Source organism: Macaca nemestrina, chromosome 11 (genome assembly GCF_043159975.1).
Source record: "Macaca nemestrina isolate mMacNem1 chromosome 11, mMacNem.hap1, whole genome shotgun sequence".
Lineage (NCBI taxonomy): Eukaryota > Metazoa > Chordata > Mammalia > Primates > Cercopithecidae > Macaca > Macaca nemestrina.
In genome coordinates this window covers 57158471-57181571 of record NC_092135.1, presented here as the reverse complement: position 1 = coordinate 57181571, position 23101 = coordinate 57158471, and the positions used below count along the sequence as shown (strand labels likewise).

Here is a 23101-nt window from a genome sequence, read left to right as displayed (position 1 = left end):
TGCTTTATCTTACACCCCACACCATTCACTCATCTTATTGTTTGTGGGCTAGTTCCTCCCAGAATATAAGATCTATGAGAACAGGACTCTTGTCTGTCTATGCCATTGTATTGCCAGTGCCTCAGTTAGAACCAAGTAAATAGGAGGTGCCTAGAAAATTGTAAATGAATGAATGGATAGGGTAAAATTAAAGTGATTGTGGCAGAACTAAAAAATCAAATTAAGTACAAAACAATCATTAAATTTTGAGTATATTATTATGTTTTCTATGTAATTCTCTTTGTATGATAGAAAACTCTTTTTATTTTTCTCCAGATGGTGTTCTTTTGTTACAGTCAAACACTCAAGGAACTATTAATTAACAATGCAATAACATATGCCACAAATAATCCTCAATCAGAATGTTTCAGAAAATTTCATAGATAAAATTGAGTTCTTAAAATGTTATTGGCCAGGTGCAGTGGCTCACACCTATAATCCCAGCACTTCTGGGAGGCTGAGGCAGGAGGATCACCTGAGGTCGGGAGTTCGAGACCAGCCTGATGGAGTAGTGAAACTCCCTCTCTACTAAAAAATACACACAAAACAAATGAGCCAGGCCTGGTGACACACACCTGTAATCCCAGCTACTCGGGAGGTTGAGGCAGGAGAATCACTTGAACCTGGGAGGCAGAGGTTGCCATGAGCAGAGATCATACCACTGCACTCCAGTCTGGGTGACAGAGTGAGACTCTGTCTTTAAAAAAAAAAAAAGTTATCATCTGCCATAGACCCATGAACAGGACTCATGGACTGGGTAATTTTATCAGTCATTTTGATTTTGAATTGTGTTACTCTAATGCGGGGGTCCCCGGGGTTTCCGACCAGTACCTCCACCTGAGCCAGATGCCAGAGCCTTACCTCCTCCCAGATCAGTGGCAGGATCAGATTCTCATAGAAGCGTGAACTCTATTGTGAACTGCACATGCGAGGGATCTAGGTTGCATGCTCCTAATGAGAATCTAACGATGATGATCTGAGGTGGAACAGTTTCATCCTGAAACCATCCTCCCCACCACCCCACCCCTGTGTCTGTGGAAAAATTGTCTTCCATGAAACTGGTCTCTGGTGCCAAAAAGGTTGGGGACCACTGCTCTAATGAGTGGTGCCCATAGATCTGTGATCAACTGTTCATCTTTCAAACTACTAGTATGTGCCCAAGATTAAATTAGATACTGTGGGAAAAACAAAATATTCAAGATGCAGTAATCATATCAGAGAGATAAAATGAACAGTATAAGTGGTTAGGCAATAAAAGACCTATTTTTAACAACGATCAAAACTTTCGCCCAGTCTTTTACATAAACCTCAGTATTAACAAAGCATTCCTATATGTACTTGCCCATTTCCTCATTATTACTTAACATGCAAAAGATATAACTCATGGAATGTCAACAATGGGCACATTGTGGCTTTATATTCTGCCACCCATTACCTCCTGATAGCCCAAATCTGTAATAATTTTCTGTTATTACCTATTTAAAGGACAAACTTTATTATAAAATGAAGGCCAAATGATACTTAGGCAAGAACAGTTCAAAATTCTGAATTGGCTTGTGCATAACCCTGATTATAAATATTCATACCTTTAAATCTTTAATTATTCTATTGTAAAGAAAGAAAACTAGGATTAAAATGAAAATGTTATGAATAGTGTTTAATGAGTAATGAAGTTTAAAAAACAAATTGATTTCACCATGTTGATTAAAAATCTCCTATATTACCTGAAATTATTCGAAGAAACTCCCCACACCTATCAAAGGAGGTAACAAAAACACCACTTGTGTGATTCTTTGTGTACACTACACTGATCTTTTGGATTTAGTACTACTTTAGTATATTTTTCACTAAAAAGCTCTCAAATTTCTCTTGGTTTTCTAGTTGTGAAATCTAATTTTTATAGTTTTTCCATTACACAAATTTATAATTAGTAAAAAAATTCTCAGATTTATATAAATTATCTCCTTATTATTATGTTAACATTAAAGGGCCATTAGTATATCATCATAGTTCATAAATATTTTCATAATGTAAGAAATAGTCTTTAGCATCATGAATACAAAAAGCTTATTTTCTAATATAATTTAATATGAAATACATCTGCTTTCATTATTACTAATCCCTAGAAACAAGGTTGGTTTAAGCAACATGAGAAAGTAACATTTAAGTCAAAATCTTCAGTTTCCATTATGAAAACTTCAAACTATACCAGTCACAAATTTATAATCAATTTACTCATATTAACTAAATAATCAACCATAGTAATTTTAACACAATCTTCTGCATGTCTCCCCAGTGATCAATAAACTGCAAAAAGTTGTTAAACGTGTATCTATCACAGAGTGACTATGTCAGCACTTTAGGGGACAAAGCCATAAAATGGAAGAAAGTTTCAGGTTTCAGAAGTCATGTAATAAACAATTAGAAAGCAGAAAAAAAGGCATAATGATTCAAGTAATAAAGAATATTTCATAATTACATATTTACACCAGTCATTATTTGGTAAAAACAAAAAAAGCAAAATTGCACATGTAGACAGTTTTTAAGCAAACACATTTTTAGTAGACAAAATAGTAAAGATACTTAAACAATACTTATGCAAATGTACTTTATTTCAATTTTAAAATTGTCTTTATAAACAAATATTAAATTATTCTATATAAACAATTTAACGTTTAGCACCATAGGAAAGATAAAAATTTTTTTAAAATTAAATTTAAAAAATTCAGGGACTGGGTGTGGTGGCTCACACCTGTAATCCCAGCACTTTGGTAGGCCTAGGTGGGCAGATTGCCTGAGCTCAGGAGTTCAAGACCAGCCTAGGCAACACAGTGAAACCCCATCTCTACTAAAATACAAAAAATTAGCCGGGCGTGACAGCGTGCACCTGTAGTCCCAGCTACTTGGGAGGCTGAAGCAGGAGAATTGCTTGAACCCAGGAGGCGGAGGTTGCAGTGAGCCAAGATTGCACCATGGCACTCCAGTGTGGGTGACAGAGTGAGACTCTGTCTTAAAAAAAAAAAAAAAAAAAATGTGGAATGTTAAATGTCATGTAAAAAAGTAGACTTTGGAAAGAGTTGTTTTTATACTTACTAAAATCTGTAACTCTAGAATTAACAATGTCAATTTTAATTTAGGAGACATTTATGTAATAGTAGCTATCCTACATAATATTTAAGATAGTTTATCTAAAGTAAGTACAGAATAACCAGAATACGTAAGGAGCTCAAACAACTCAATAGGAAAAAATCTGATAATCCAAGTTAAAAGTGGGCAAAAGATCTGAATAGACATCTCTCAAAAGAACACATACAAATGGCAAGGGAGTATATGAAAAGATGCTCAACATCATTGATCATCAAGAAAAGGATATGAAAACTATATTGAGACATCATCTCACCCTAGTGAAAGTGGCTTTTATACAGAAGACAGGCAATGACGAATACTGGCAAGCATGTGGAGAAAAGAGAACCTTCATATGCTGTTGGTGGGACTGTAAATAAGTGCAGCCACTATGGAAAACAGTATGGAGCTTCCTCAGAAAACTCAAAATGGTACTACCATATGATCCAGCAATCCCACTCCTAGGTATATACCCAAAAGAAAGGAAATGAGTATATCAAAGAGATAACCTGTACTCACATGTTTATTGTAGCACTGTTCACAATAGCCAAGATTTGGAAGCAACCTGTGTCCATCAACAGTTGAATAGATAAAGAAAATGTGGTACATATACACAATGGAGTACTATTCAGCTAAAAAAAAGAATGAGATCCTGTCATTTTCAACAACACAGATGGAACTAGAGTAGAAGAAGCCAGGCAAAGAAAAACAAAATTCACATGTTCTCATTTATTTGTGGGAGCTAAAAATTAAAACAATGAATATGGTCGGGCACAGTGGCTCACGCCTGTTTTCCCAGCACTTGGGAGGCCAAGGTGGGTGAATCATGAGGTCAGGAGTTCAAGACAAGCCTGGCCAAGATGGCAAAACCCCATCTCTACTAAAAAATACAAAAATTAGCCGGGCATGGTGGCAGACTCCTGTAGCCCCAGCTACTTGGGAGACTGAGGCAGGAGAATCGCTTGAACCCGAGAGGTGGAGGTTACAGTGAGCCAGGCTTGCGCCACTGCACTCCAGCCTGGGTGACAGAGCAAGACTCCGTCTCAAAAACAAACAAACAATGCAGGAATATAGAGAGTAGAATGATGGTTACCAGAGGCTGGGAAGGGTAGTGGGGTGTTGGGGGGAGAGAGAATGGTTAATGGGTACAAGAATATATTAGATAAAATTAATAAGATCTAGTATTTGATAGCACAACAAGGTGATTACAGTCAACAGTGATTCATCGTATATTTTAAAATAACTAAAAGAGTATAATTGGAATGTTTGTAACACAAAGAAATGATAAATGCCCAAAGTGATGGGAAAAAATACAAATAAATAAGTACAGAATTTTTCATGTAATATTTTTGTAAGAACATGTGATAAGTGGAAAGTTTTATTCTTTTTAAGTATTTTGTATCTATAAAGTATAAGAAGTATCTTTAGGGTTTCTGGAATCATGTGCTTCATGATTTTTTCCTTTAATTTTTATAATTTATAAATATAAATTAAAATGTAAAAATAATAGGCCTTTTTAAAAAAATTACCTGAAATACTCACAGTCAATATTGGCCCATAAAGCAGTGTCATTTTTGTTCTTTACATGTGTCATCTATAAATGGCTTGTGTTATTAATCTTATTTATACTTTTATCCTTCCTGTACCCTGAGGTAAACCTGTGTCTCTTAAACTATATTTTTGTCTTTTAAATTGGAGTACAGATTTCTGTCAAATGAAATGTTTTCTTCTGATTATGCCTAGAACAAACACCTAGGAGACCCGGTAGAATCATCAAATGCGAAAACCATAAGTCTCTGTGCAACATGATCTCTTCAAAATGGCCTGTTTTGCAATCTATAAGTTATAAACTTCACACTAATGGGCCATTCTACTACATTTCTTGTTTGGATTTTTAACTTAAATAATTCTAAAATACAATAAATTTATTCTTGTATTTGTTATTGTGCTATTGAATTGTGGAAATCCTTTGATTTATGTTTTAGAGTCCCTAAAATAATCTTTTCATGTAAATAAAAAATTGATTTTTAAATTTTCACCCTATGTGAAACCAGACTCTTTAGGATAATCTAAATTTAATGCATTTGCTATCAACAGATGTTTCAACTTTGAAATGAAATTTTGACTGACTTCTTAACTAAGATATTAGTAAGATTTTGATACAAAAAGATCCCATTATATATTATATTTCTTCATAGAATATATAATTACGATGATAAAAAAGATATTTTATTATAAATGACTTATAACCCAAGAGCCCATATTTATTTCAAGAATTTCTGTATCTGGAAAACTGGGTAGGGATAGAGGGAAAAAGAAAAAAAAATTAGGATGATGCATGCTGCTTTGCTTGTAATAATAAAAATTAAAAAAATAATAATTATTATTATTATTACTTTGAGATGGAGTTTCGCTCTTTGTTGCCCAGGCTGGAGTGCAGCGGTGCAGTCTCGGCTCACTACAACCTCCACCTCCCAGGTTCAAGCAATTCTCTTGTCTCAGCCTCCCAAGCAGCTGTGATTACAGGCGCCCATGACCACACCCAGCCAATTTTTGTATTTTTAGTAGAGACAGCATTTCACCGTGTTGGCCAGGCTGATCTCAAACTCCGGACCTCAGGTGATCCACCCGCCTCGGCTTCCCTAAGTGCTGGGATTACAGGCGTGAGCCACCGAACCCATCGCTTGGAATTCTTTATAGTTAATCTAAAATCCAGAGCTACATTTTGTAGTCATTGGTAGACAGTCTAAGTTACTGTCCTGCGGTTTTACCAATATTAACATAAAATATGTTTTAACTTTCTTTTCATATTAGGATAGGTTTAATATGTCTTATCTCTGGCAAATCAGAGGTCTGTTATGAACTGACCTTGGAAAATCACAAAATTCCATTGTAAAATCCTATTATTTGACAGAGCAACAAAATATAATATAGAAATTAGATATAGGTTCATAATAAGGCAGCTTACTTTGTCAAGAAAAGACTAAGGTAAAAAGTAGATAAATAGATTACTCTTCCGCTAGGAGCAAGAGTACTATACAAATTTACATGCCTTCATTTTTGGCCTAAGTAGTGCTGCTACTTTAAACTTTAGCTTTTGGCAAAATTATTGGGTAATAAATCTGTTTAATTTTTATGGGAGGGGTATCTATTTGCAAGCATATCAAATCACAGTACATGCTATATGGCTAAGAAATTAATAATGTTGAAGTAGGTGTTAGAAAAATATACTTTAGATAATTTTTAAATTTCTAAACGTAATCTAAATATTCTTAATAAATGTATTTAATTCCACTTTTGGATTCAAGGTTTCTAAATACTCTTAACTGAAAATGGAAGACAGCAATTATGTTTGCCCACAGAGTAAAATATTAAAAGTGAAGAAGAAATTGCCTATTGAATTCATTTAATAACCATTTCAAAATGTTACCATAATTTTAGTTTGTGTCATTTGAAGAATTAATCATTCAGCAAAGTTATAAATGCTCAAATAATTTTTATATGCCATGGTATGTCAAACGTATCTATTACAGTCATATCACTACTGTAATAAGAAGTAAGAACAATACTTAGACTGTGGAGACCAGTGGGAGAGGAAAGTTGGACTGATACAGGCTCAAGAGTCAAAGAGAAAGATAAAATAATTAAAAACTTTTTCCAGGTGTCCAGGGGGGAATTGAATAGGTCCATGAAGAAACAGGTGAATAAGTTCCTCTGCCCTCTAGAAGAGGCTTATACTTGAGTGAGAGAGATCAACTTTAAAGAAATAATTGCTACACAGTGCAACAAATGCTGTAATAAGTTATATGGAAGCTCAAAAACAAGAAGTACTACCATGTCTAAAGTAGTTGTGGGAACGATTTTAAAAAGTGGGAACAATTTAAAAATTTAAAAAAAAAAAAAAACAGGCTTTATACAGACTTCTTGTGAAGGAACTAGGTATTCTAGACACTAGGAATGGCATATACAGAGGTATAGTACTGTGACTAAACAAGACCTGGGGGTGGGGTACAAAGAGGGTATTAGCCATTTTAACCTCATGTACATGCCCATCTTGGCTTTGTTGTTGCTTCATCGTCATTATTCATCCAAGCAGTAAATTCAAAGGGGCTACGCTGTCTTCTCCACACAGGTGTGTCACACAGTGTGGCTGGAACATGGGAAATCCACTGTGAATCGTGAGATGTGAGACTAGCACTTGTGTGGGGCTAGATTGTGACTGGCTTTATACGTCATTATAAATATTAGTTGGTGATTGAGGGGACCTTGGAAGCTCTGGCTCTTTGAAAGTAAACTTGTACCATAACCACAGAATTTATATTAGTTCTATACAATTCATACTGAATTGAGAGACTCCACATTTCCATTAAAGTATGCCTGATAGTAGACAGTAATAAATGCTTGTCTTTAACTGATAAAGGTCACACTGATTTCTATAATTTTTTTGGAAATCTCCATTTTATCATAAATATCGATGTGACTTTTGCATTCTATTCCATATTATACTTTTTCAGTTGGAAAAAGGTATTGCATATCACCAGCTAAAATTGATACTCCAAGCATATAATCCGTACTTATGGCATTCCGTGCACTCTAGCTTATCGCCTGTGTGTCTATTGAGTATGTATGTACCTCCAGGATTGCTACCAATGGGAAGTTGACACAGTGAAAAGAGCATCAGTGTCACACTTTTTAAAAAGTAATAGTAACTATTTTTAACAACTAGTAACTAGTAATCTCAATTATTATGTTTATAATTGCTGTTATGGACATCATTAAGAGATCTGAGTTAGCTCTATGTAAAGCCATGTATCACTTAATGATGACAATACATTCTGAGAAGAGTGTCATTAATCAATTTCATTATTGTGCAGACATCATAGAGTGACGTACCCAAACCTTAGATGGTATAGACTGCTACACTGGGCTATGTGGCATAGACACTGTAGTACATGCAATTCTTTATTGACAAACATCATGTGGCATATGAGTGCAGCAGAAAATTTTACAGTATCTACTTTCAAATCAGTAAGAGATATTTAATATGCTTTTTTCTATTAGTGATCCAAATTCATTACTCTGGTGAGGAACCAAAAACTTAAATCTTCCCTTCTTTGGAAAGTTATTAGAGCAACAGTTCATGTGTTTAAGAATCGAAATTTCAATTCTAGGGGGAAAAAAAAATTATTCTACCAGTGACTCTGCTGCCCTTTTGTAAGGGCTAGTAATAATAGTACTTCAGGCTATTACCTAATAATTTGATTTGAAAATCAAAACCTCAGAAACTGCTTTTTGGTTTATAATTGGTAAAATTAATTATAAAACTTTGCTGGTGTCAACAATCTCATAAGTTTCCTTATAGTTTGTCCTCCCAGAATGTCTGCGTGAATCAATAACCCAGAAATTCAGAGGCAGTATAAAAATGAACAGTAACTTGTGCATGTCATATAAGACGTCCCTTATGATCTGGCCCTCTGACTATCATAATATTCAGCAACTATTCAACTCACAACCTACACTCCAGTTTTGAAACTGCTAACAATTTTTCAAACACACTGTACTTTCTCTACTCTCTGGTCCCATGTTCTTCCCCACTCCTCTCTTTCTCCCTCTTGGCCATTCCCTCCAGCAGCAGTCAGGGTGCTCACTTACCAGTGACAATCGAAATGGAGATAATTAGAATATGGGCAAAAATAGTAATATAGTACAGAAAGCAATGAGTGCTGTGTTAAAATCAGAGTTAGGAGCTATGAAATGTAATAGAAAGTGGTAGTGTTTAAGATTTAAATATGCAAGATGGGAAAAATGAACTTCTTGATTGGAGTGAACCAATATAAGCAGCTAAGGAAATAAATGTTCATCAGGAATAGGAAATTCTAAACCTACACAGAAAAAAATATGAGAGCTAAGATTAGAAAAGAAGAGTCCGGAATTCAAAAGTAAGGACTTAGACCTTATTTTGATAGAAAATCGAAAGACGGCCAGGCACGTTGGCTCACGCCTGTAATCCCAGCACTTTGGGAGGCCGAGGTGGGTGCACCACAAGGTCAGGAGATCGAGACCAATCCTGGCTAACACGGTGAAACCCCGTCTCTACTGAAAAATACAAAAAATTAGCCAGGCATGGTGGCAGGCACCGGTAGTCCCAGCTACTCGGGAGGCTGAGGCAGGAGAATGGCATGAACCCAGGAGGTGGAGGTTGCAGTGAGCCAAGATCGCCCCACTGCATTCCAGCATCCAGCCTGGGCAACAGAGCGAGACTCCGTCTCAAAAAAAGAAAATCGAAAGACTTTTAATCAAGGAAGAGATATAATGAGCCTTACAAAAGTAAACCAATTAGCAATGTGTGGCACATGTGCGGTAATAGGTTAGAACTGACTGATGATTCTACTGTTATTTCTCCTCTAAATAAATGAGAGCTATACTTGAGATAGAATGAAAAAGTAATGATAATGGTATTATAATAGAAAATCACTTCCTCCAACAAAAAGTCATTCCCTACAACAGAGAGACAAGTCAGTTATTTCCATATTGTTGCCATTACCAGAACATTTTTAATGCTTTTGACATTGCCTCTCTTAAGTGTTGTTTATGGTGGTGAATAATATTTTTCTTTCATCACAGGTGCTATCTTAAGACTAGCTAATTCACTTTGAAAGAACTGCTTTTGCACATTCAAACGTGTACTTCCATTTTCCTACTGTAAATCATATGCTTCCTGGAGCCACACTAAAATTTGTACTAATAACTATTTAATAAGATATGTAGTTGCCCATGTGCATTTTATGTATCTGCTTTTATTAATAAGTATTTTATTCTTATAACTTGGCAAATGATTGAACAAATTTTGAGTAACAAAATAGTCTAGGTTGAATCTAATATATTAAATATATACAGTCATAAGATTATTTTGAAAATTAGTAAGATTAATGAAAAGCAAAATAATTCATTGTTGCTACATAATTCTAAGTTTATTCCAACATATATAATGATTAAGAAGAATATGTGTACATGATTTTCTTTTTAAGGAAAAAGAACGGTTGAAGCAAGAAAAACGTGATGAGAAAAGATTAAATAAAGAGCGTAAACTAGAGCAACGAAGATTAGAATTAGAAATGGCAAAGGAACTAAAGAAGCCTAATGAAGACATGTGCTTAGCGGACCAAAAGGTAATTTATACGTCATGTATACCATTTCCATTTATAAGTTTAATTTTTCCAGTTTTCTTACCTGATTTCTTTGCCAGAGCTGCTATTGTGAAAGCCTTTCATTTTTAACTATAGCAGTAAATTTCCAACTCTAGATCAATTTGCCTTTCCTAGATAGCTACCAGTAAACCTCTCTGGAGCTCTTGTGCTGGTAATGGCAGTTTTTTTGTTTGGTTGGTTGGTTGGTTGGTTGGTTGGTTGGTTGGCTGGTTGTTTTCAGACAGGGTCTTACTCTGTCATTTAGGCTGGAGGGAGGGGAGTGGCAGGATTATAGCTTACTGAAGCCTCAACTTCTCATTCCCAGCCTCAAGTGGCCCTCTCATCTCAGTCTTCTGAGTTGCTGGGACTACAGGCACTTGCCACCATTCTTGGCTAGTTTTTTGGGGTTTGTTATTTTAATTTTTTGTAGAGATAGGCTCTTATGTTGCCCAGGCTGGTCTTGAACTCCTGGGCTCAAGTGATCCAACCACTTCAACCTCCCAAAGTGCTGGGATTCCAGGCACAGAAAAATCTTAACTCCCCCCCACACCCCTATAGATATTTAAATAAATTCAGATTTATAATCTATGACCTCCTTCAGTGCTTTAGGTGACAAACCTTTATTGAACATGTTTACTGCATGCTAGGACTATGCTAAGCACATATTTGAATTTTCTTATTTAATCTTCAATATAATCCTGTGGAGTTAGTATTTCTTCCCATTCACATATGAGAAAACTGAGACACAAAGAGGTTAAGGAACTTGCCCAAGATTACACAACTAATAAATGGCAATTTGGATTCAAACTCTGGTTTGTTAAACTCCAGAGCCTATACTGTTTATCATCCTGAAAGCCAAGAAACTGTGTCCAACGAAAGTACCTCATATGTGTTTTGTCTTCCATAGTGCTTCACAGATGTGTAATGTTGCTGAAATACATAAAAGTATAAATTTAGAAAGATTGCTGTAATCTTGGCAACCAGCATATTTTCATACATTTTTGAGTAAAAATCAATTATGTTTTGACTATAATTAAGAAGATGGTACTTCTAGAAAAATATCAATAATGCATTTCATCTCTATATTATTATACTTCCTTAGCAGGATATGTATTTACTTATATGCAATATTCAAATGATATGCAAATAATGGTTATCTCTTGATTTATGTAAGCTCTTTTCTAAAGTGCTTAAAGCAAACTTTTAGTACACTAAAATGGATTGAACTATATTAATATGCTATTTGTTTACTTAGCATAAATGCTTCTAAATAAAAATGAGAGTGTACTTACTAGTTTTAGTCATTTGAATGTTTAAATTTTCCTAAGCAGAGAATGGGTATATAAATTAGTTAACACATTTAATAAGCTCATAGTGATCAAGCTTTTTAAATCCTAAGTGAGCTTCCTTTTCTTGTATCTTTTATTTTCATTTAAATTCATATGTACTATAGCAAATATGTAAGTTCATTTTAAGCCATATTTTATTAGCTCAGCTTTGTTATATAAATTTTCAGAATTACCTAGAAATGTGTATGTTTCATGTGGTTCAAGAAAAAGGGAGAATGAGAATTAACTGGTTTTCAAGAAGAATATAAAATATTTGTATGAGATGAGCTATTATCTATAGTTTTGTGTTTCCACACAGTATTAACAGAAAAAGTCTCAACTGGTTACCTCAATAAATGCAGGGTGGAGAAATATTTTTGAACAAGGACCAATTCAGTTAAATAGAAATATTTATGTCACTTTTTTTCCAGTTAAAATATCAAGTACTTTTTAAGGCTCTCATTAACGGGCAAAATATTTTTAATTTAGATTACCTATTTATTGAATTTTTAAAATGTTGATGACAACTGGTACTGCAATTAAGTCATTAAAATGTTAATATGTGAGCATATTTGAGAAATAGCAACAGAGATAGCTAATTTTAATACTAAAGCTAATACTTGCCTAAATACAGGGAAACCTAAAGACCTTTAGTTGCATTATAACTGGGTTTATGTACAGGGTCATGGCTTCTAGTTATGTGGACCTAGTTATTTATCTGCATTCATTAGCCATAGATGATACCACTTTCTCCAACCATAGAGCCCACAGATGCATGCTGTTAGTTTCTAAGCTACAAAAAAAAGTATGATTTTTAAATGTCATCATCATTAGAAGAAATTGGTACACATGCCCCTATAAGTATGTCCATGGTTAAGTACTTATAAAATGTTTATATTTTATTTAATTTTTGCTCTAGTTATATAATCCATGTTTTTGTTAATATGGATATGTCAGTTGATTGAATATGCAAGCTGATTAAAATTAATGTCTCTTTTACAAAAATCTAAGTTCATAATTGAGTTCAACCAAAATTTGTTAATGGTTGCTTACTTGTATGATGATACTTCAAGACACTATGCTTAGTTCCATGGGGGTTACAGAAATGCCCCCAGAGAATTTAGCATCCCAAAGGAAGCTACTGGTACAATACAAGAGGGAAAAAAAAGGTAGCAGCTTATTTTACTTTAGAAGATATGAAATCATGGCTTTTAGAAAATTAAGCTATTTTTATTTTATTTATATTTTATTTTATTTTCAGCCTTTGCCAGAGTTGCCTCGTATTCCAGGACTTGTTCTCTCTGGAAGTACATTTTCAGACTGTCTCATGGTGGTGCAGTTCTTACGAAACTTTGGTAAAGTTTTGGGCTTTGATGTGAATATTGATGTTCCAAACCTGAGTGTTCTTCAAGAGGGATTGCTAAATATAGGGGACAGCATGGGTGAAGTACAAGACTTGCTTGTGAGGCTCCTCTCAGCTGCTGTATGTGATCCAGGTCTAATAACAGGATACAAGGTAAAAAAAAACAAAATATAAAATGTTTTAAATTTGTACTGTCAGTGCATTGGTAGATAGCTTTAGCATATTAGCAGAAGGTTATGTATATTGATCTAATTTTTCCACATAATGTCTCACAAAGTTAAATGTAGATTCGTGTCAGGTTACACTTCATACAACGAAAACCTGGTTATAGAGCTTAAGGAATATAGACCATTCTCAAGTTACTCTTTTTTTCTCTAGCTGTAGGCAAAGACCAAGGTAATTTAATGAAATACTTAAGCAATATTCATCAACAACAGAACTGATAATTCATAAGGCAACTAGAACTTGTATGTGCCTTCTGATATTATACCTTGTTCTCTCTCAATCACTGTGAATAACTGAAGCTAATCAAGGCACCTACAGACCAGCACATTAAGACCCTGTGCTGCTCAGTGGATGCTCAATTAGTTCACATTTATCTTAATTCCAAATACAGTACACACTCCACAGAGCTTTGCTCTAGATAATATTGTGGAGAGAGAACCTCCCAGATGCACCTGTTTTTCTTCTATCTCCCTCAGTGTTTCCCTATTTATTTTCCCTAGCCAGTAAAACCTATGACACCTTAAAGGTAGAAAACACAATACTGTTTTTTAACCTCCCCACTCTGTCATTCCTGATAAAATGTCCAGATAAAACCTAGGGAAAGGTTAGTGTTGCCTTTGTAGACATGGAAGACTTAATAGGTAGTTTAAAACTTCTGCTACCCATGAATTTGCATACTCTTCTCCCTGCCTGACTTGGAACCAAGGATTTGAAGTGGGAAAAGAAAGATACTTGAATATTTGTCTATTTTCTATTGACTATTTTTGTGTCTCTTTCATTTAAAAAAAGTGAATAAAGCTCTTGTCAGTAATATCTAAATTAAATAATATGAGGATTTTTAATCTTATTGTTTTTATGGTATAAATGGTTATGAGCAATACTGATAAAAATGCCAAACTTTTATAGGCTAAAACAGCTCTTGGAGAACATTTGCTGAATGTTGGTGTGAATCGAGACAATGTTTCCGAGATTTTACAGATATTTATGGAAGCCCACTGTGGACAAACTGAGCTTACTGAAAGTCTGAAGACCAAAGCTTTTCAGGCTCACACTCCAGCACAGAAAGCTTCAGTTCTGGCTTTCCTGATCAATGAACTGGCATGCAGCAAGAGTGTGGTCAGGTGAGCATATGCTCAGGCTTATCCATGTTTTTTTCCATTTTGAATTTTTCTAATCACAAAGTAATACAAATTGATTATAGAAAATTGGAAAGTTACAGACTAGCATAAAGAAGATAATTAAAATTGTACTTATCTCAATATTTAGAGATGGCCACTAACAATATTTTCATGTATTTCTTTGTAGTGTATTGAAAAAAAATTTGGGTCATACTGTGTGTCTGTAATACATGGTCTTTGTCACCTGTTTTGTTTAATGATTTTGTTAATTCTTTATACATAACTTCTTTTATATTTTTACTTGCTGTGGTACCAGAATGTGGTACCACCACAAGAATATGGAATTTTTTTTTCCTTCACATTTTTTAAGGACAGATGACTACCTGATTTTGCTTTACCTGATTTTCCATTCATAGAATTATGTAGCCACTTTTTATTTTGTTGTATGCTAATAGAACCATAGAGTATTCATTTATCACTGTATTAATTTATACTTTTTTTAAAATACTTGGTCTTATTTAAAAGTCAGAGTTCTCACTCTAGTACTTGTTACTAATAAAATATTAATACCAACACGTACACTAGTATTCAAGATTTCTGAACAAATTCATGTTCATCTTGTCCTTGTTATTCATTATTTTACAAATTTTTAACAACTTTTAGGCCTTCACCTTTCTAGAAAAAGGATCAATCCAAATATTCAGAGTCATGCATTTCTACGAGTATAGAAATTTTAAATTTTCTGTGCCTGTCTTAACTATGATATTGTATTAGTGTAATTTTTTGTTTGTTTCTGCTATTCACTGACAGTCATCCCAAAAAATATAATAATATTCACATCTTACAATTTTATGGAAGAATAAGTTCATTTAAGCATGAGCATGGTAACAAATAGTAATGCTGAGTGGCACTTACTCAAAACACATACACCCAAATTCAGTGAAAATGGTACACTACAGTTTTTACCTTAGAAAGAAAAAGCACCCCATTTGACTTTACCAGATATCATAATATTCTTAGTTTCTGTTTGGTTGTTTATACATATACACTTAGATAGTGTATATGCATATGTATGTATGTGCACTTATATAAATATCCATGTGTGTTCTGGTATCCTGCTTTGATTTTGGAAATTATCACATCTTAAATACATGCAACAAAACTTGGAATGCTGGCTTTCTAAGGCAATTGGTGCATAGTTTCTTTCTTGGTTTAAGATAGAAACCACAGTGAATTTTCTAATACTAATGTTGTATCCATTGGAGAAGTTACCACTTTTCAACATATGTGTATACATATATAAACACATATATATATGAACGTGTATATGCATGAGGGCAATTGTATCATTTTTATTTACTCAAAAATGCATTAATTTACATATCAAATTTATTGCATATCAAATTAGTGCATTGCATAAATTGATTAATTTATATTTTTTAATAAATTCTTGCATTGGCAGTGAAATCGACAAGAACATTGATTATATGTCAAACTTGAGGAGAGATAAATGGGTGGTAGAAGGTAAACTCCGCAAGTAAGTCCTATTTTATTAAAGTTAATGTACTGTTTTCTTTTTATACAAATTTCCAGTAAAGCATATGAATTGCAAAGATAGAATTTAAACTTTTATTGTCTAAAGAATAGATAATGCTCAATTTAGATGGGATATAAAATTAATAAAACTCAGGGGCAGAATTTGCAGTGGACAAAAGATATAATGAGATTCATTGAGCTTATATTCTTCATACTTAGAAGAAAGTCATTTTCTCTTTTTTCTTTTAAACAAGTCAAGCAATTACATTTTCTAAGATTGTGGTTGCTATTAAGTTGCTTTTATCACAAATAGAATGTTTGGAACTGTAACTTTCTTTCTTAATTGCTTTCTAATTAAAATTTGCTTTTACGGAATCTAACTAAACTTATTCAACATTAAAACTTAATTATCTTCCTGCCAGAAAATATCATGCAGAAATTACTCCTATGTTAAGAGGTTCGTTTCTTTGTAGTAATTTGAATTGAAATTTATTCAGTCAGTTAGTATGGGATCAGAAATTATTACTCAACCGTTGTTAGAATTCTTCTTTTCAGTTTTCATCATTTTTTTTAATGAGTCTAATTCCAAAGAGATACCCAGAATAACTCTTGAAAGTTAATGCATCCTGTAATTTATGGAAACATTTCTTAAGTTTCCTAATTCTGATTTTTTTAACATTGGTATATTGCTTAACACAAAAGAAATGCCATAAGGTATTTTTGCATACAACTCATGTTTTGCTCTTTTAAAAGTATATTGAGAAGTCTTTTTTTCCATGTCATCACTTTTCGTAATATTTAAAGGCTCAGAATCATTCATGCTAAGAAAACAGGCAAAAGAGACACTTCAAGTGGCATTGATCTTGGAGAAGAGCAGCATCCCTTGGGCACACCCACTCCAGGACGCAAGCGAAGAAGGAAGGGAGGAGACAGTGATTATGACGACGACGATGATGATGACAGTGATGACCAAGGTGATGAAGATGATGAGGACGAGGAAGATAAAGAAGACAAAAAAGGAAAAAAGACTGATATCTGTGAAGATGAGGTAATCAAATTTAGGTTGATTTTAAGACAACTAGAACTGCATAACATAATTTTAAAAACAGAATTTGGAGTCAGATGGATTTGGCTTTGAATTCAGTTTTGACATTTACTTGCCTCAGTTTCTTCATCTGAAAAACAAATATTACAATCTGTGTCCCATAAAGATTTTTGTGATGGTTATATAAATATTTCATAGAATGTCTATACATAAAAGACACTAAGACTTAATTTTAAAAAGTTTTTTTTTAAATATAATTACTTGAGAATTCTCCAAAGAGATATGCAGATTTTTAATTTCAGGTATTCTGTTTCATTCTGTTAACATACTGTGTTACATTTGTACAGCACTTCATGCCTTTAAAAGTATTGTCAGGTTTAGTGAAAATAATGCATTCCTCAAACACCAATTACTATTTCTGTAGTTCTAGGTATTTTTAATCAAAGATAAATAAGGCACTGAACGTCCCATTTCAATTTACAGTCTCACTGAGGAGGATTTGCAAAAAGAAAACATAATGTGTTAACTGCTTTGAGAGGGGTATTGACAATGTACTACGCGGATACACCTTAAGAGCATTTAGATTTTCTGAGTGATAAACTCCCACAGAGTTTCTGGATCCATCAGCTGAGGCTATAAGCTGAGCTGAACATTAACCTGGGTAAAGGTCTAGGGAAGAGTGTTCCAGGCAGAGAGAATTGCATGAGCAAGGGGACAGAAACAGGAAACCACAATGTGCTTTAAGGGGATTGCAAGTGCTTCAGTGTTACTGGAGCCTCATACGCAACAATGATGAACTAGGATCTTTTGCTTTTTTAGTGACAGGAAGCCACTGAAGGGTTATAATCAGAGAATGGCATGGTCAGCATTAATTTTTAAGTTACTCACTCTGGCAGCTATGTGAAAGAAAAAAGGTGGGGCAAAATCAGAGGTGCAGAGATCAGTCAGGAGATACTGCAATGGTTTAGGTGAGTTGTGAGGGGTAGAAACTAGAGCAACGGTAGTTGGGATGAGGGAGGAAATGATTTAATAAATATTTAGGAGGAAGAATGGGCAGGACTTGAAGATGGAAGATGAACCATGTAGGTTGATAGAGTGGTAGGACTGATTTCCAGCAATCTGGTTTGGAAGACTTCATGCTATTGTTGCCATTAACCAAAACAGGGAAATCAGGAAGAGAGTAAATACATACTTGGGGGCAGGGGGAGGTAAGGGAACAGGTAATTGAAGACAGGAAATGATGATTTATTTTTGGACTTGCTGAGTTTGAGGTACCTGTGTATAGAAACTCAGCAGTCAGTTAGATTTAGGAATCTGAGGCCTGAAGAAGAGTTCACTCTTAGAAGTATAGATCAGGGTGTTATTATCACGTAGATGATAATTTAAAATCACAAGGTAAGTAAGATTGCAGGAGGGGATTGGTTTAGTGAATAGAGTAGTGGACTGAGGTTGGAACCTCAGGGATCATCAGTATTTAATAGGAGCCCACAAGGCTCCTTGTTCAAGAAGCAAAAGCAGACAGGTTGGAGATTTCTATAATGAGTTGGAGGTCCCCAAGACCACCTTCAGGTTCTGTGATTCACTAGGATGATTCACAGAACTCAGCATATACTTGTGCTTATAGCAATGAATTACTACAGTAAAAGGAAACAAAGCAAAATCAGCAAAGAGTGTATGGGCAAAGTCCAGAGGAAACCAGATACAAGCTTCCAAGAGTCATCTCCCAGCGGAGTCACACAGGACAGGCTTAATTCCCTCAGCAACAAGTTATGACAACATGCATGTAATGTTATCTACCAGGGAAGCTCATTAGAGACTCAGTGTCCAGGTTTTTACTGGGAGCTGGTCGTGTAGGTACCCTCTGCATAGCATGTGCCAAAATATCAGATTCTCTGAAGAAGAGCAGGTATTCAGCATAATCCACATTGTTAGTGCAAATAGTACAGGTCCATGTTAAGAGCTCATCTTAACCCTCCCAAAATCCAAGTTCCCATATGCCAGCCAAGGACCAATCTTGTAAGAAGGCCCTCCAGAGGATACCAGTCAGGCCTGCTGTATTAAGTCTTTTCTACACATGTAATAATAACAGTAATCAAGAAAATCAAACATTGCAAAAAGGAGAGTGATAAACAATGTTAAAGCAGTAAGAGGCTAGTGTGATGTGGACCTAAAATGTTGATTGAATTTGGCAACATAGAGGTCATTGGTAAGCAGTGTCAACACAGTTTTTTTAGAGGGATGAGCACACCTACCAGGCTATACTTGATTGATTACAATAGAAAGTGAGAAAGTGAAGATGACTGTTTCAAGCATTGTGTCTCAGAAGACAGGGAGTTCCTAGAGAGGAGAAGGAGCCAAGGATTTTTCAGATGTTAGACTTGAGATGATTTTTGATGGAAAGAAAAGAGTCAGTAAAATGAGAGACGGGGATTTAAGATAATAGAAATTTAAAAAGCACAGTGCTATAAGGTTCTAAAGATTTTGGAGGGGCTTCAATCAAGGTGAAGGAGCTACCTTTGAAGAGTAGGTCAAAGGGAAGAAGGCAAGGTCATAGAGGGATGTGTGTGTGTATGTATGTATTTGAGTTTAGGGAAAGCTACCGTAAGTCATGAAAATGGACATGTATAAAAGGTTGAAGTTCACCTTTTATCAGAAAAGAATGCTAGCTAGAGCTGTGGAATTGAACTCAAAAAACAACATACAGCTAACCATTTCTTCTGCTCTCAATGCTAAGGGTACTTAGCTAAGGAAGTCTAGAAAGAACTCTTTTCCCTTCTTGCATCAACTCAGTAATGCTGGAGAAATAAAGAAAGCTTAGAGAGATGAATGTATCAGTGAAATGTGAAAGAAAGCTGAGAGGTGAATTTTATTGATGGAATGTGTGAAAATAGTATCTAGTTGACACCAATGATAATCAGATTTATGAATGAATGTAGAACTTGTACTATGCAGTTCTCTTTCTTAAGTAAAAATATGAGTACAAAATGTTGTCGTAATTTCTTCTTTTCCAATGTTATATTTTAAACCAGAATGGTAAAAATTATTAGAATGAACTTTTCTTTTTTGTTGTTTAATTTTGGTAAAACATTTAACATGAGATTCACCCTCTTAAGAAATGGTTAAGTATACTGTATACACTATTGGTAACTGTGGGCATGAGGTTGTACAACAGCTTTCTAGAACTTACTCATCTTGCATAACTGAAACTTCACACCTATTAAATAGTAACTCTACAATTTCCCCTTCCTCCCAGCCCCTGGCAACCACCATTCTACTCTCTGGTTCTATGAGTTTGACCGTTTTAGATACCTCATATAATTGGAATCATATAGAATTTGACCTTCTGTGACTGGTTTATTTCACTTTGCATAATGTCCTCAAGGTTCACCCATGTTGTTACATGTGGCAGGATTTTTAAAGGCTGAATGATATTTCATTGTATCTATATATCACATTTTGTTTATTCATCCATCCATCAATGGACACTTGAGTTGCTTTCACCGTTTGGCCATTGTGAATAACATTGCAGTGAACATGACAGCACAAATACTTCAAGATCCTGATTTCAGTTCTTTTGAATAAATACGCAGAAGTGGGATTGCAGGATCAGATAGTTCTAATTTTAATTTTTTGAGGAACCTTTATGCTGTTTTCCATAGTGGTTATATCATTTTACAATCCCACAACAGTGTATGAGAGTTCCAATTTCTCCATATCCTTGCCAACACTCCTCTCTCTCTCTTTCTCTTTCTTTTTGAGAGTAATTACCCTAACAGGTGTGAGATGATATCTCTTTGTGATTTTGATTTTACATTTCCCTGATTAGTGATGTTGGACATCTTTTCACATACTTGTTGGCCATTTGTATGTCTTCACTGCAGAAATGTCTATTCAGGTTCTATGCCCATTTAAAAAATCTGGTTATCTGGTTTTTGCTATTGAGTTGTAAGAGTTACTTATATGTTTTAGATATTAACCCCTTATCAAATATATGGTTTGCAAATGTTTTCTCCCGTCCTGTAGGTTCTCTTTTCAGTCTGTTGTTTCCTTTGCTATGAAGAAGCACTTTAATTTGATACGGTGCCACTTGTCTATTTTTGCTTTTATTCCCTGCGTTTTTAATGTCATATTTAAGAACTCATTGTAATGAATTTGACTTTACTGCTTTTAATAGTACCAATCTGAAAATGAGTCTACATTGAGATTCCTTGCAGAAATAATTTATTTCATAATATTGTACTATTGAAACTACCAAATTATGTACATTCATCTGTGACAAATAATATGAAGGGCGTATAATTTGAGTATCAGAAGTGTAATTACCCAAACAAAAGATAACATTTATAAGCAGTCTGCTTCATTTGGCAAGTGGACCTGTTTCCATAGCAGGAATTAAGACTTTCTGACCAAAATTAATCACCTTTTCATAGAATTAGTGGCCTCTTTTAGCACTTCACATTATAAATTGTTTTAAAGTGTTAACTCGTAAGTTCAATAACTTGGACAACTATGTACTGAGATTTTAGTTTATTCCACTGTATAGTTATCTCACTAAACTAGAACTTATTTACAGAAATTATTTGTTTCACTTGGTTTCTTTTTTAACAGAGAACTAACAAACCATACATTTTATTCTTTACACATAAACTATTTGAAAATCATTATTAAAGTTTTAAAGGAGATGTGTCATTTAAGGTAGTATTTCACTTTTTTTTTTTGAGACAGAGTCTTGCCCTGTCACCCAGGCTGGAGTGCATTGGTGCGATCTCAGCTCACTGCAACCTCCGCCTCCTGGGTTCAAGCGATTCTCCTGCCTCAGCCTCCCGAGTAGCTGGGATTACAGGTGCCTGCCACCACACCCAGCTAATTTTTGTATTTTTAGTAGAGCTGGGGTTTCACTATGTTGGACAGACTGGTCTCGATCTCAACCTCATGTTCCGCCCGCCTTGGCCTCCTGAAGTGCTGGGATCACAGGCGTGAGCCACTGCACCTGGTCGTGTTTCACTTTTTTATGAGTGTTGAATTATAGAGTTAAATAGATTTTAGGATTTCACTGGCAAAGGTAGATCTTGTTAGTAATGTGAGAAAACAATTTCACAATTTTATAAAGTAATAAATGTTAGGACCTAAGAAGTCAAATTAACATTTCATGTTAAATGATTTGAATTATTCTTTATAATAAAGAACTGGCAGACACATCAATTTCCTATATAAGTAAAATTTTGACTACTTAATGAAACTGATAATTTAGGCACATTAGTTCTCAAAAAATAGATTTGACCTCTCGGTTAAATTGTAAGTAGAGTATTGGTAGTTACCTTCCTTAAAGGATTGATTGCAGGTAGGTTTTCTTATTGAGACCCATATGATCCCTTTCGATTAGAAGATACTGCCCTTGACTGGATCATAGCACCTTTATCTCAAAGAGGATTCCCTCTTCTCTTCACTCTTCATTCCTTCATTCCATAGAGTTGTGTTGAGACCTATGGGAGTTGAACCTTACAAGTTGGCCTGTGAGAGGTTATGTGGACAATTAAACTCTGACATATAGGGACATATAATGACACTCTTTTTTGGTTGGGGAACTGTGGTATAGATTCTGTGTTCTTAGTTTTGTTGTTGCTGCTACTACCTTTCTCTCTGTTCTTCCACGTTTTTTTAATCTCTGAAAATTTTAAGTACTATTAGCCAAAACTCCTTTAAATAAAACTTTAGGAGACATTTTATTTATTTCTTTTTGCATTGTAGGAAGAGTCTTAAAAATTGCAGTTAGATTATTTGGCTGATACATGGCATTTTCAAATATTCGATATCTTATTTTGAATATTTATTGATTGAATTGTATTTTTGCATAAACAGATTATCAGACATTTGTCCTGCTGATCAGAAGATCACTTTAGAATCTATTTATAAATATTCACATAAGAGTCAAGATTTAAGAGTTGTTGAGCTACTTATCTTTTAAGGTTTCTTTTAATTCCAAATAGAATTCATGTTACTGTTAGCACAAATAATGTGCCTGAACACCTTTGTAACTTGGTTCCCTAAATTTGGGTAAGGAGTGGATGAGTGAGAGATAATGGTGAAACTATGGCAGTCTTTTTTTCACTTTTTTTTTCATTGGGTAGGTAGCCACA

General features: G+C 34.6%; 1 protein-coding gene across 31 annotated transcripts in view; it reads left to right on the top strand.

The window, feature by feature from the left end:
• Nucleotides 1–23101, top strand: part of LOC105493186 (bromodomain adjacent to zinc finger domain 2B) — a 412599-nt gene that overhangs the window by 329521 nt on the left and 59977 nt on the right. For all 31 annotated transcript variants that reach the window (XM_071072832.1, XM_024796394.2, XM_011760666.3 and 28 more), the window contains 5 exons: nucleotides 10191–10331; nucleotides 12939–13193; nucleotides 14172–14386; nucleotides 15846–15920; nucleotides 16724–16967. In XM_071072832.1, coding sequence (XP_070928933.1) covers nucleotides 10191–10331; nucleotides 12939–13193; nucleotides 14172–14386; nucleotides 15846–15920; nucleotides 16724–16967 — 930 coding nt within the window. The remainder of the gene's footprint in view (nucleotides 1–10190; nucleotides 10332–12938; nucleotides 13194–14171; nucleotides 14387–15845; nucleotides 15921–16723; nucleotides 16968–23101) is intronic.